Source organism: Lineus longissimus, chromosome 6 (genome assembly GCF_910592395.1).
Source record: "Lineus longissimus chromosome 6, tnLinLong1.2, whole genome shotgun sequence".
Lineage (NCBI taxonomy): Eukaryota > Metazoa > Nemertea > Pilidiophora > Heteronemertea > Lineidae > Lineus > Lineus longissimus.
Window position 1 is genome coordinate 20,910,863 of NC_088313.1, and position 14,787 is coordinate 20,925,649.

Here is a 14,787-nt window from a genome sequence, read left to right on the forward strand (position 1 = left end):
CTTTAGTTTGTAGCACCTATCTCTGTGGCGACCTTCGATATGAATCGGGATGTCCATTCATAATCACGATGCAGTTGGATTATGCATGCTATACAGTCTCTTGTGCATGCTATACAGGCTCCGTAGGCATTATGGCACACGGGATTTCGTCACAAGGCCTTGCCAATTCTTGAAATCCGTCCGTCCATGTGGGCGAGTTGGACCTTACCCAGATCAGAGTGGCTAAATTACTGAGGGTGTATGTACTCCTTTCACCCCTCAACTTCATCCTCCGCAAAGATTGAAGCGAGGCTATTGCTACTGGAATTTGGTTCACCACTCTGATGATAGGGCACCTAGCAGGTGGGACAAGAAAAATGAGGCAAGATCACATGCGTTCGATCTGGTTTTTAATCAACACTTGATCACCTAATAGAGCTGTACAACTGCAAGTTTCTGAGTCATGATTAAGAGCTGAACCTGGTCTTCAACAAAGCGGGAGTCCGCTGTTGTTCACTTTGCTGGAGAACCACCTCCACCCTCTATACAAATAAATAAGCCAAAAGGGCGACTTCAGACGCCTGTCTTCGAAGTCTCCAGTGATTTGAAAGGCCATGTTGGTGTTGTTTAGGACCAAGATTAAACTCGTAATACATTACTCTGACACAGATATCACATTATCTTGGACAATGTACTGCTATCTACAAGGAGTTGGTTATACACCTGCTGGACACTGCAGTATCTATTAATGTCATGTCCAGTGGAACTCAGAACAAAAACAAGAAAGGCTCCAGTATCAGTTTGCTTCTGGTGGTGGAATTTCGCAGTCACCAATGGCAATTTCACTCACAATCATGTTTCTGCTGTTAAACAAGGATTTCAATGAAAGGACCAACCTAAATCTAATCTGGCAGTCAGCTATAATTTGATGATCCGACACTTGATACATACATGAATCCAATAATAAAAGGTAAATATAACAAAAAATTTACAGATTCATAATTTGACAAAATTAACAAAGCATCAAATTGGTTTTTAATGAATTTCAATATGATTTCATAACCATTCAGAATAACAATATGGTTTTTACCACATGTAAAATCTGAACAAGGAGCCCAACATAAGATCTAATGTTAGCACATTGAATTGACACAGAGAGAGAACCAAGGTGAATCTTATAAAGCTACAGGTATTAAATCTATCTACATTCGCAGTGAATGAACATGATTACTGTGCATCTAATGCAAATGTTTTTAACTTCATTCTTTGTCTGTCTCCCATAACAAGTCACGTGATGCGCAATTTCTAAGAATGACATTTGTGCCAGATTCTCGTCTTAGTCATGAAGTGATTGTTGGGAGATTTGAATGGCAAGCATTTGATTGGTTGAGGCAAACCATCTAAGACAGTTTGGTGCAGTATATCAACCATGACCTTATCTCATAAAGCCCCCTTGAATCTCTAACCAGTACAAGCTGTGTAAATATAAACTCAGGAACTACAAGTCCAGTAGTCAATCTCGTTTTAGACCAAATATCATGATTTCATCACATCAGATTTTCCTGGAGAATACACCTAAAATTTCCCTAACCAATATCAGTTATGCAAAATAATAATAATACTAGCCTACCCCGACTTTGGACAGTTTTTATACTTGAATTAAACACAATACCAAATTTGCATCAATAAATCTAAGTAGATTTTGTTAGATCGCAATATTCAACAATTCAAGTTGCCTCTTGCCCTTCCCATGACAGAAGCCATCAAAATCTGACAAGAGTGGTACACTGGTCAAAGTTTTGAAGCTCTTCAGATTTACAGGCTTCCGATTTTTGGCACTTGGGTTGTAAGGTCTCTAAAGTTTCTTTGACACCGTTCAACAATTGAGGACATCGTATACTGGCGATTGGCTCATTTAGTGGTTACGAACAGCATCATCAAAAGCGTGTGCGACGTAATCTATATTCCCGCTGGTCAGACCACACATGTTTATACGGCCACTCTTGAGCATGTAGATGTGGTATTTGGATTTCAAGTACTCCACTTGTGGCACTGAAAAGAAGAGAAGGTTGGAGGCATTAGGCTGGGGAATGAATGTAAGAACATGGATTGAACACGCTTCATCTACTCAATTCCTTCCTCAAACGTACCTGTTAATCCTGTGTAACTGAACATGCCAGTCTGTGTGATGATGTGCTCCCACACCCCTGGAGTCTTTAAATTGGTCAACCTTTCAAACAACTGCTTCCTCATTTCAATTATACGCCCAGCCATCACACCGACATGATTTTTCCTGGAAAAGCAATTCAAGATATGGAATATCACTGGATAATGAGCAGCATATACACACGGTTCACTGCCAGTGTGGCGTGAATTCCTCAACCATCATCGAATTCAACAAGAACACGTCACCACATCAAATTGACATGAAGGGTCGCCACATACCATTGTGCCTTCATGGCAGGATTACCCAGCACCGTTGCCACGATGCGTCCACCATGGTTAGGAGGGTTGGAGTACGTCTGTCTGATAATCATCTTCAGCTGTGATTTGATCGCTTCTTTGTTGGCTGCATCCTTCGTCACAAAACACAGGTTGCCAACACGCTCATCTGAGGGAAGAAATAGCGGAGTCAGAGACGTCAGACCTAATACACCCGAGGCATGGGCATCTGAAGAGCTATTTTCTCATGTTACCTCATGTCATACTGGATGAAATACCATGTCATACTGGATGAAATACCATGTCATACTGGATGAAATACCATGTCATACTGGATGAAATACCATGTCATACTGGATGAAGCACTCGCTTTAGGATCGCAACTGAGAGAACTATTCCGAAGACTATCAGCACTTAAATCTAAAACTAAAACTTACAAAGCAAAGTGTGAAGCAATCAATCCACTTACTGTATAAACCAAAGTTCTTTGAGAATGACTGTGAAACAAGACATTCGAAGCCTCGTTCAACAAAATAGCGGACAGAATATGCATCCTTTTCAAGATCCCCCGTAGAGAAGCCTTGGTACGCAATGTCAAAGAAGGGGAAGAGGTTCTTTTGCTGAAAGAATCAGATAAAGCAACATTACAGTAGAGAATTCCACGGAATGGCTTCGATTCACAGTCAACAGTTTGATACCTTTTAAGATTGTGTTCTTCAAGCTAATGACAGTATAAGGTGAAGCAAGGACACGAGAATTGGTAAGTCTGTAATTGGAGGAAGATGGCTGATTCATGCCAAACGACTCAAGGAAGTAAAATGCAACCATACTTACCTCACAAACATCAGCAATCATTTTCCATTGATCCGGAGTGGCATCCACACCAGTTGGATTGTGTGCGCAGGCATGAAGCACGATCACCGAATTGGGTGGGGCATTCTAAAATAGAAATAGACAAACGACAATGAATGACAAAGCTGGTAATTGGCACACAATATGGGAGCTGATCACCACACAGGCGGACAAAGAGAAAATGATCATTTACAATTTTGATTGCAGACAAATAGGACAGCAATGGAAGCAGATTTTTCTTCTATCTATGAAAAGTAATACTGCAGATCAATCAAAAAGTGCCAGACTTGGGTCACATTTGAACAGTTTGATCTAATAGCACGAATTTTAAAAAACAGATACAGACATCTGACCCAATTAGTTAACCACAGAGAATAATTGGAATATTTATTTCAGTAATTGGTCTCGACTGGTCGGAGTCCTACCTTCAAATCCTCTACCATACCATTGATATCCAGAGTCCTGGTCTGAGGGTCCCAGTATCGGTACTCCTTCACATCATAGTTCAGATTCTTGGCAATGCCCCGGTGGTTTCCCCAGGTCGGACTGGATATATACCAAGTGTTATATCCTAGTAACTTCCTCAAGAAAGCAGCACCTACATAGATACACCCTGTTCCTCCAAGACCTTGGGCTCCATCAGCCTATAACAAACCGAAGACAGCAACATAGAGTGAAATGTCTTCAAATCAGATTATCTACATGTATAACGGCAAAAGTCAGTGCAAACCCACAAGCAAGGCCATGCGCACAATTTCAGGATGACAATTAACCAGACTTAACTGAGAAACTCTAGGCCGGGCAAGTTGCTCAGCTGAGCATGATATTACACCTAGAATACTGAGTAACAAGAGGCCAAGGGGCCTAGCGGCTAGCACTAGCTCTCATCTAGGATGATGAATGCTGCTCAGGACTGACAATGACATTCAATTATCAGGTTTCTTTGCCGGTGCCATGGATGTGGAATGTTTTTAACAGTGGGAAAAACTTTTTTATCTCCATACAACTGAAATGTTGTCGTTAGGCCCTAGGCCTATAATCTTATATAGTTAGCAAGATCAAGTTGTCTCTTACCCGTCCTTCTGCTATTGCAGTTGAATCGTCGCCCAACACAAGCTTACACGACTCCTTCACAAAATCTGGGTTGCCAGTGATCGGCAGGTATTCATGGTTCAGGGCGGCATTTTCAGCCATCTGTTTCTCTGCTTCTCGAACGACAGGGAGCACCCATGGCTGGCCTTGGTCGGTTCTGTATGCTGGAAAGAGAACATGAATCGGATGCACTTACTTGATTCAGAAGAAAAGTGACCAGGAAAATGTCCTCCTTCGAGGAAATTATGATTGATAATGTATTAACAGATCATGAACATTAGCATGCAGATTGCAGTGCATGGAGTGACATTGATCAAGGACAAGTTAATAGAACCTCATTTTCCAGTGAAAATGTTCATTGACTGTGTCTGAAAGCAGGATGTAACTGACCTCCAACACCGAGAGATACTTTCTTCTCAAACGGATCACTTTTATATGCCTCTGAAAGAGCAAAAACTTCGATCGGGGGAGCGTCTTCAACGGAACCGAACCTGCTGGCCGCCATGATGAAGTCAAGAGCAAGGACCCAGTTCGGTATTGTACTGCGTTCAATACAACACTGCGTACAAGTAGATATGATATGGACTTCTACATACGAGGTTGCAGGGTGCGTGTTTAGGGGATGCCAAAACTGAATTAATCGGCTCAATCATTCTGGCAGTCTCTAAGCGTCGTCAATGGTGATCATCAGTTGCCAAGCCTGTCTCACTTGACCTACTGGACTATGTGACAATTTCAGCGGGTGCATGTAAATTGCACATTTGGCCGGCGGCGAATTTATAATTCCCAAACTGAACTGACACTTAGAATAATTCTCGGAGTTTGATTGGCTGATCATGGTCACGTGGTGTAGCCAAAACTGCGCACTTCTTCAGTGATCTGGAGGCATCCTTTGGCGTGGGTTCGAACCCACCATTGGGATATTTTTTTCTTTTTCTTTTTGCTTTCATTTATATCTTATATCATTGATGATGATTTTTTATGCAGACTGCACTTGCTGGAAAGATGATGTTGATCTGTAACAGCCTCATGGACACTAATAAGATTGTTATGCCAAGTGAAATGGCCAGGATGTCCTGAAAGCTCTATAAGGTCTCCAGCGAGCTCCAGTGTAATGACGGCGTTGTAACAACAGTTTAAAGAAAACATGACATTTTTCGCAGATTTTTTTTATTGCAAATCACATACACAAATCGAAGCAAATCAATTTCATAGAAAATACATACAACAGTGAGGGTAAAGATATGTCCATCACCAGCAAACTCTGGTATATATGCTCATCACAGTGACCATGGTGCCAAGGCCACTGGTATGATCTTTTGACCAGCCAAGACCGCTGGTAAGCTCATATAACTAGCCAAGGTCGCTGGTATGGTCATCTTTAGCTTCGGCCCCTGGCATGCTCATCTGACAAGGCAAACTATGAGTCAGCTAGCTGGGTTATGCGCACGCATTACTAGAAGCAGGGGCCAGGTCACCCTGAGATCAGGTTTTTGATACTCCTACCTCGTATACAAAAGGAAATAACGAGAGGCGGAGTATATTTAAAACCACTAGTTATGTCAGGATGGATCCAGCCAAGAGCTTAAGAATCGCACTTCGAAGTCGGCACTCGTCACGCTGGTAGGTTAAACATCAAGTCTAAACAGACCCAGTCACCCTTGTATCCAGCCTTTTGTCCAAAGTCGATCTGGCACGTTCACAAAATGATACGTCAATACGTTTACAAAACACTTTATACAGGATATAAATTGATATGCTGTATACTTCTAAGCAGTCATGGAACACTATCACAGCCATATGCTTTCAGTGGATTAGACAAAAATGAAATGAGAATACATGTAATATGTTGATGCAATGATTGACTCTCGAAGGAGTCGGTGAATCCCCGCTGATATCAGCGCAAATTCTCTACGTTGGGGCCAAAATGACGACGTCTTGGTGTTTCCCAGCGTTCACATCCAACTTGGGTGCAGTTTGCCTGTCCGATGCATGCTCCATCTACCATAAACGACAGCGCAACACGCATCCAATTAGACGACGACTTACAAAAAAGACTTGTAACTCGTCAGATACAGTGAGACTGACGAAACACGAGACACGTGTTCCAGTGACTAAATTGATAAGATTAAGGTACTGCGTGTTAGATCTGAACACAATTTCTTTCCTACATGTTGAAGGGAAAGATGTGTGCAATGGACTCAGGGAGGGTAATGGTGAGAGTCGGGGATTTGGGACATTTTTACAGTTTGGACGTTTGGTATCTTGGAAATATCCTCGAGACTATAGTGTCCATAATTAATTGAGGCAAGAGCGCCTATCGCTGATTGGGTTGGGCCAGCTCCTCCACACGTTTCGAGCATATTCCTTTTAAGGCGGTCTGCGAGACCAAGAACGCATCTGGATCGAATTGCACATGGTCCATGGTAGCCCGAATGATAGGCACCGCTAATTCGTTGACCCGCCCACTGGCCGTCGCCCTCTTGGCTCCGCGACTTACGTGCCAAAGAGCTTCCTCCCTGTTCGGCACGTAACCATCTGCCACACCCTTTGCTTTGGCGAGTTCCACGCAGCGCTGGTTGGCGCTGGCTTTTTTGGCGGATAATGCCACCTGAAAGGGGAGATTCATGAAGAGATTGAGACAGTCTATTGAGATCAAGAACTAATAGCATCGGAGTATGCAACAGGGACCACAACGATGCGTCAGCAGTAGAGAAGGTCAGCTATAGTAAAGTTTTGGCAAATTCAATCGGATTCGCGTTAGTTAACTTACCGGCCATTGTGGTTCCCGAAACGGTCCTTCTGGTCTATTTTTTGGTGTGGCCAGGGCCTCCAGCCTACTGGTGGACTTCCCGTTGAGTGCATGGATTGGAATCTGTGTCTGAACCATTCGGTTCGGTACAAAATCTGAGTGTGGTGGTTTCGATGTTGACAGTTGCTCTAGTCTTGGCGTTGGCTCGTAGCCACTATATTCCTTGACGCCCCAGATGGGACTACTTCTGCCGCAGCTGAAGACATGTTGTGGTCTGTAAACAAAGGAATGGAACAGACTTGAAATGTACATATCCTCGACTTTAGAGTAAATAAACCCACTGTTTATGTAATAGAAGGCAAAATCACAGACACATCCGTCGAAGTACACTTGGACTCACCTGTCATCTCTGTATTCCTTTGGTGGCTGTTTTGGACTAGCCAGAGCGGCCACCCTCTCACTAGCACTGCCTCTCATCGCCAATGGACTCACATCATACAGCACTGACGACCGACCACAACTGTACACATACTCTGGTCTGAAAGGAATCATGACAGGTCTGATTGACAGTGTGTATAGAAGAGCAATAGATTGAATTGCATTATTAAGTTGTCAGAGATAATAAAGAAATCAATACATCTCCATTTTTGATATAGCCTCTGACCCTATTGATTAAGACTGAGATAAAACATGTCATCGTGGCCTAGTCCTTACCATTACCACTGCACAATCACTTTGTGAGGACGGTATCCCCTTTCTGTCAATACCAGCTGCTGGTCATGGCGATGAACAGGCGTAGTAGCCTACAGATAGGCTAGGACGCACCGTCATCGTCATCATCGAGCGTGATAAGTCAGCGAACGAAAGATCACCACATATTACTATCTGCCAATTACTGATCCAATGGAACAGTTTTGGCCAAAATATCAGTATCAAAACAGGGCGTTATGCCGTCTTCGACTGATGTGAAGATCAGTTCGTATTCCAGAAGTCGCCTTTGGCGCTGTACAATTGAGGAAAGGAAACACTCGTTCCTTTCATCTTCTTACCGGGAAACTCTGACTCCAGTTTGGAAGACTTTCTTTGGACTAGCGAGCTCTACCACCCGACCGGACGCCTCCGCACTCCTGGCAGCGCCTGTGACTGGCCAGAGCATGTCTTGCGTACCCCACATCACTCGGGGACTGAAAAAAAACGGGGGAAACGGAATTACAAAAAAGTTCAGTTACATTTCAGGGTGAAGTGTATGCAGTTTGTGGCAAGTCGTTTTGGATGGTGAAGCTTACATCTACTCCAGTTATACATAGACACAAATGTCATATTCGGGGGGGGGCACTTTAATCCAGCAAAGATGTGCCAATCAGGAGCAGAGCCTATGATTTTCAGCTGAACTTTGAATGTTTCAATCTCTGCAATCGTTTCGAAGCGTTTGATGAAGATCGTCCTTCTGGATGACGGTAACTTCGGTATTCTACCGACCCACTGACTGATATGATGCTCGCTGCGTCTGGTGGCGTCCTTGTCAGTTTTCGCCAGGTCATCTTGTGTGATTATACATACCCTTGACTTGTGATCCATATTGTTTTCAGTTCCTTGGGACGGGCCAACGTGATGAGGCGCTCTCTGCAATAGATCATATTGGCAACAATAAGAGGTTACTACTGTTATGGGAGGGGGGGGGGGGGGGTTATAGGCATAGCCGTGGCACGGGTTGAGTGATGTTCAAACAGAGATGATCCATCGAATAAAATCTGTTTTGCATGCTTATCATCGACGAGTGGTTTCGGCAGCGGGTGAGTGGGGTGGGCCTCAGTTCGTGGAATAGGTCAGCTAACACACCATATCGTGCCACTGCTCTCTGTTTAGGCCTATTTTCTTTACCATAAGAGGGTAGTTTAAGAGGGATTTAAGGCTTTAAGCGCGTTTGTTGATCCTTCGCGCCCGCAATTTAAATAAGGTCTCTCCATGAGGTGACAAAATCTGCCAAAGTCACCAACGCGACACACATGCGAAATGAAGAGAGATTTAAAGAGATCTGTCAAGATTATACCAAAGCTTTCACTTTTCAACCAAATACTCCCCGACTTCTCTGCAGGGGATGACGACAGAGATGGAATGTCAAAAGTTCACCTTTCTTAGCCAGGTGGTGGTTTTCTTCGTAAAGTTGTGCAAAACATAATTATGAACCACCGCGGACAGGGCGTTAACTGAAACTGAGACTAACTCTCAGAAAGAAACAAATCAGAAGTAGCAGTTGTCATAAGACACTTCGCCCTTGAATGACTGGTGGTAATACAACATGGTATGGTGGAGCAATTACACATGCGGAACATCCAAGGATGGTTATTCGATCTCAAGATCGAAGCCGCTGAACGCCCCGCTTCTTTCCTCGCGTAGTGGAGGACTGCTATGTTTTGTTTTGACTTACCGCCGATTCTCCCGGGGCTGGCTTTCCACTGAAACGATAGAAACGGGCACAGTTATGAAAAGAAGGTGACACGGAAAATATCGTTGCGACAGGTTGCTCTATTGCACCCTGCAGGTCTGCTTTGGTGATGGTTGGAAGGACAACCAATATCGGCGTTCATATTTTGTGAACCATCTAACATTTTAGGCAAACCGCCTGGAGTGAAATGAATGGCACTTGGGGTAAACTGCAAACGGAACTGACTGATACTGTCAAAGACACAAAAAGACACGACCTAGAACCTGTTCGTGTTTACTGAAATGTCTCGTGCAAATTTCATGATGAACTATTTTCGCGACGTTACATTATTCAAATCCAATATTGGTAGTGACATGACATGGCACAAGCTCGTGCGATCTTATCAGTGATTCATTGCAGTGTTTGCACAATCGTGATGTTCCAGCACGCAGGTTTATCGAGTGTCTGCCACCACTGGCCGTGTTTGAATACTCATTCCAACAGGTTGCCACTTGATGAATAAATCAGGAGTTATCCACCGACTTGCTCGCAAGCAATATGTATTTGTGAGAGTTGATTGGTGCAGTCCCTTTTCCGCTCGAAGTTGACTTGTGCGCTGAACTAAATCGTTGTCCGAATGGATGGAACGTCTGTCCGAGCCCGTCTCGCGTCCCACCCAGCAGACGTGTCCTCTTATCACAGCACGCTCATGGGTGTCTTGCCGAGTGAGTCTCCATGCAGGGAAGGGTCAAATAGGAACAGCTCTGCTTTTAGCTGAATGCAGACGATCAAAAACAAGGGCGGGGTCAGCAAGGTCAACTCACCAGACTTCTGAGTGCTGTCCGAACTCCGTCTCCCGCTGAGTCGCGTCGTTGTGGCATCCTTCGGACGCTGAGGCGGCGGATTCTTATAAATTGCAGACGCTCCGACCAAGTCCACATACTTCTGTTCAATCGGCGGCAAACGGGTTCCTTTTCCACTCGAAGAATCACTTTTCGAACGTCCAGACTTATTCCCATTCGCCTTTTCCTTCGAGTCGATAACGGGCAATTCACCAGAAGACGCCCGCTTTCCTCGAGAGCTACTTTTCGGGCTCCATCCGTAATTGATTTGGGGGAGTTTCGTTTTACTCCTTTTTCGCCTCCGTTTCACTGGGTTTGGGTTTCGGTAGATGACGAACGCACTAATGAGACTGGATTGCTTGGGTTCGATTGCGGGGAAGGTCTCCCGCGTGTGGGGCAGAGACTGGGGGAGAGCTACCGCAGTCATTCTGACACCCTCACAACCGCAGAACACTGTGCGAAATATCGACCAGGATATCGACGTCAAGTCAAAAGTTTCAACTTTTAATCCGCAAAACTTGTCCACTGGGCCAAAGAACGGGAGTAGGCTGATCCGATATCAAGCTCAGCGGCTTGGTCCAGCTTTTTTCACCCAGAAGTTAAACACTAAGTCGGCTAATTGATATTTACAAGTGCGTCTATATCCACCTCGATACGTTGATGTAGAAGTCACTTTAATGATTCAATATTGGTGTCCCATGGGCGTGTTACACCTAAATCTCTTGATCGCCTTCAGAACATTAGCCTTGGTCGCAGCGGGGAGTGCAGACCTCACTGGCATGAGGACTTAAGCTTTTTCGCAAAACGACAGACACCTTTTTCTAAATCCGTGGCAAAGACCAGCCAGAATCAAAGTAATTTCTGATTGACGTTGGTTGTTCCGCGTCACTAAGCAAATGCATGTTACTTAATTCGTTTGTTTCATTTTGACCACTGAAGTTTCTTACACATGACCTCGTCCCGTGTTTTCATATGACTTCCAAGTGCATTAAGTGTGTTTTCAGAGACTACAGGTTATGAATCCATTAAGCTAAATGTGAAAAATAACTAACTGATATTCGCCAAGCCTGAGTCCAGTCCATGCTAAGATCAAGTGGTGACATGTTAATACTAGTATATCAGTGCACGCGAGAGCATGTCATTCTTCATTGGCGTGATACAGGCATCACGCACTGTGTTCATTCCATTGGCCATTTGTCACACCGGTCGGATAACACACTGTTTGTTCATAACACGAATGGGTTATACAAATCCATTAGTGTAATATACCACAAGCTTTCCAATGTAACAATTCAATAATACATTATTGGACTTGTATGATTTGATAACAAATACAGTCTGATATTTATAAAAATATTTCATTTGGATTTCATATGCCCCTTGGTTTGACAAGTTTCACCATTCTTGTTCTTGGACTCATGTGTATATGAATGTATGCTTACTCTATAGTGGGGGGGGTATTAACACATACACACCTCCTGCTATGACAATGCACGCATTTCTCGACTTACGGCTATGAAAGATATACGCCACGAGCGAATACACCAGTCTAATATTTTCAATATATTAAACCAAAATAATCAGTGTAATCCGAGACGATTGAAAATAATCCATTAAGTCGAGAAATCATAATAAAAACACCATTAGCTGAGTTACAGCATGCGTTCCATGCTGTCAAAATGGCCATTAAGACATTCATACGTTTCGTTTTCGCTTTTAATTTGTTATCATTGACTGGGGTTCAATAATCACTTAAACATTCAATATTGAAGTGGAGTGGAAAAGCGTCAGGCTCACGTTGGACTGATTGCTGTGGTTCTGAGTTGATGAATGAATTACCTCAAAACAGTAAAAGTACAGCAAAACTTCAAAGACCCGCCAACACACACTTATGGCGCTATCGTGAACAAAGCGCGTTATGTTTAAAGGCCTACGCAGTTCGTCAACAATTTGAAATTTGTAATTGAATATCCAACTTCGTTAATTGGTATGAACTGAATATAAATTTCAACGCTGTTGTGTCAAATCGCCAAGCTTCCAAGTTTCAGCAACTTTGCATGCATGATAACTGCACTATGGCATTTTGCATGACTGCATTCCTCTTTTCCCGAGCCGCAAATAGTACGAACAGCATGTACCTTTAAGTGTAATGTGGGACAGTGATTGACAATGGCACTTAGCAGGATTAGATGAGGCCAAATAAAGCTGATCGCTCTCTTGGTCTATTTGACGAGACGGTATGCCTGTCTTGTCATACACTCATCACAAAGTATGCGTTAAGCTTGATATGGGATTGAGAAAAAAATGGATATCTTCTATTCCTACGACCATGTATTTGACCAGTGTTATGCATTATATCAACGCGATAGTTCTTTGAGATTTTGTCACGCGATCCAACATGAGCTTTCCGTGCGATTAACCATTCTTTGCGACAGACATTTTCGTATTCGGCAAGATTTTACAAAGCCCAATACCTCAAGTATGGGCAAAAGATTTTCCTTTGCCCAATCATACCTTGGCCAAAGAAAAATATATTGTGATGGAATAAAACAGATTTGTTCACATTGCAAAGACGACATTTGCAGGATTGGACACTAAAGTCTATCAGTCTGGTACGAGTAATTACCCACTCAATCACCTTTAATACCCAATGACCGTGGATAACAAGTCACCGGAACCGACCATTAACAGGCCTTTATCTTTTGATTGGTTTATTCATACTTGAAGTGACGCATTCAGCAAAAAAAGTGTATGATTAATCTTTGGTAGATGCCCAATTAAGTTATAACAGGACCTCCCCGTCTTGTCACAGCCAGTCATAACATGAGACGGTAAACATGGTAACGAGAGGGAGTTCCTCAACACTAACCTTGTTGCCGTGTTGGTCCTCGCATTGTGATTCAAGGAATATGACGAGGCTTGAAGCGTGTTCAATTCTATAGAAAAATCAATGATGGTGGTCAGGCTTTCAATACTGGTCCTCCCTCTCAAATAAACTATATGTCGCCGCTGCTTTGCATAGAAATCAGTGTCGTTTCAAAACGTTTGATCCCGATATCACCGTCCGTCTGTTAAACGTCAAACAGTCCCATCTGAGAAATGTTGATGTGAACGAGAAAGTAGAGTTCAATCGCTACGGATCTCCACTGATGCGAGTCGGTATTTGATTCGGTCTGCAGATGATGGCTGATACTCATCAGAGATGACTCCGCCGTTTGTATGGTCGTCAAGACAACGACCAGAAACTGCTACAAACATCACCACATCCAATCCGATTACAATGAATTCCACAAAACTTATCAATAATATATATACATGTACATGTATTGTTGTTTATATCCGGCCAAGTTTGTCCGCGGTCGTGACACAGGTCGCTATTAGAAGTCAAGATAGGTTTAGAGTCCAACAGCTAGTCCAGTAAGCCGACAGGTTAGATATCAAGATATCGGTCAGTGCCGGGTAGATGATGTTTGGCATGTGGTTGTTTCATGTCGGAGGTTGTCTCTGATGTGTCTGAATGTCCGTTGGCTGTGGGACTTTATCCTTTGTTTCATTGATGTATGAATTTCTGAATCCAAGACTGAGGAGACTAAGGTTGCCCGGCGAGTTCCCTGACCTATCCTCCCACTGGCAAAAAGGCAATGTTCCGCTATTTGTGTCGGACCAAAAACGAATGTTACACACCTCTTACCCACTCAGAAACTACCAGATTTGCTTGTGTGTGTATGTTAATATTGATACAGGTACATTAACCGGCCAAAAATCGGCGAATTCTTGTTGATTTAAAATGCGTTGCATTATTCATAATGATAGAGAAACCCACTCGGGAAATCAATAGGACGTGTTGGCGGGAAGCAGTTTTGACTGACGTAAAATTGATCATGCTGTCTGAACAATGCAGACATGGTCAAAGCAAAGATTTATAAGAATTTTTTTTTTTCTATTCGGTACTTTTCAATCTCACTAATCAGTACTGAGTTGTACGATTGGACCGTGGGACAACACAAATGTGACTTTCACTATTAACTGTTGTAAAAGTTATAAAGGTCCCTCTAGATTGCCAGTCCCTTTACAATAGATATTACGAGTGACCACGGTCCATGGTATTGCCGTGCAGAACACACTCCGGACGCAGTGAATCGGCCTCATCCCTCCCCATAAGAAGACTATGTTTATGAAGACAATGGACTGCCGCCGGTGTCTTACCGAGACATTAACTTTCACAATAGAAGATTGGCAAGGAGCGAGAAAAAAAGGTGATTTCTGAAAAAGCCTGGCCAGAAAGGGTCAATAAGATATTAACGGTATCGTGCCGCGTTCGATCGACACTGCATGGGTGCATTTAAGGTTTCCTGGTCGTTGCTGTAGAACTGATGGCCACACACAGGCGCGCCTAAGCCAAA

General features: G+C 43.4%; 2 protein-coding genes across 2 annotated transcripts; both read right to left on the bottom strand.

The window, feature by feature from the left end:
* Window positions 1-372: 372 nt before the first annotated feature.
* LOC135489223 (aspartate aminotransferase, cytoplasmic-like) lies at window positions 373-4,879 on the bottom strand. Its single transcript, XM_064774472.1, has 8 exons — window positions 4,756-4,879; window positions 4,348-4,529; window positions 3,699-3,917; window positions 3,256-3,360; window positions 2,891-3,041; window positions 2,425-2,590; window positions 2,130-2,272; window positions 373-2,031 (listed from the first exon to the last, which is right to left on the bottom strand). Exons 1-8 carry the CDS (start codon window positions 4,868-4,870, stop codon window positions 1,895-1,897), a joined length of 1,218 nt encoding a protein of 405 aa, XP_064630542.1. The 5' UTR covers window positions 4,871-4,879; the 3' UTR covers window positions 373-1,894.
* A 648-nt stretch (window positions 4,880-5,527) lies between these two features.
* On the bottom strand, window positions 5,528-10,811 carry LOC135490029 (sperm microtubule associated protein 2-like). The gene is made up of 7 exons (XM_064775676.1): window positions 10,367-10,811; window positions 9,546-9,573; window positions 8,678-8,740; window positions 8,167-8,301; window positions 7,518-7,655; window positions 7,139-7,391; window positions 5,528-6,976 (listed from the first exon to the last, which is right to left on the bottom strand). Exons 1-7 carry the CDS (start codon window positions 10,809-10,811, stop codon window positions 6,683-6,685), a joined length of 1,356 nt encoding a protein of 451 aa, XP_064631746.1. The 3' UTR covers window positions 5,528-6,682.
* Between the last annotated feature and the right edge of the window lie 3,976 nt (window positions 10,812-14,787).

What these genes read in the sequence shown, in the direction of transcription:
- LOC135490029 (XM_064775676.1), bottom strand. Translation starts at nt 10,811, where the DNA reads ATGACTGCGGTAGCTCTCCCCCAGTCTCTGCCCCACACGCGGGAGACC. An exon ending in ACTGGAGTCAGAGTTTCCCG is followed by an intron (nt 7,656 to 8,166) that starts GTAAGAAGATGA and finishes GATTCCTTTCAG; the next exon opens with ACCAGAGTATGTGTACAGTT. An exon ending in TTCGGGAACCACAATGGCCG is followed by an intron (nt 6,977 to 7,138) that starts GTAAGTTAACTA and finishes CTCCCCTTTCAG; the next exon opens with GTGGCATTATCCGCCAAAAA.
- LOC135489223 (XM_064774472.1), bottom strand. Translation starts at nt 4,870, where the DNA reads ATGGCGGCCAGCAGGTTCGGTTCCGTTGAAGACGCTCCCCCGATCGAA. An exon ending in AGTATCTCTCGGTGTTGGAG is followed by an intron (nt 4,530 to 4,755) that starts GTCAGTTACATC and finishes TTCTCTTTCCAG; the next exon opens with CATACAGAACCGACCAAGGC. An exon ending in CCTGCCATGAAGGCACAATG is followed by an intron (nt 2,273 to 2,424) that starts GTATGTGGCGAC and finishes TTGCTTTTCCAG; the next exon opens with GAAAAATCATGTCGGTGTGA.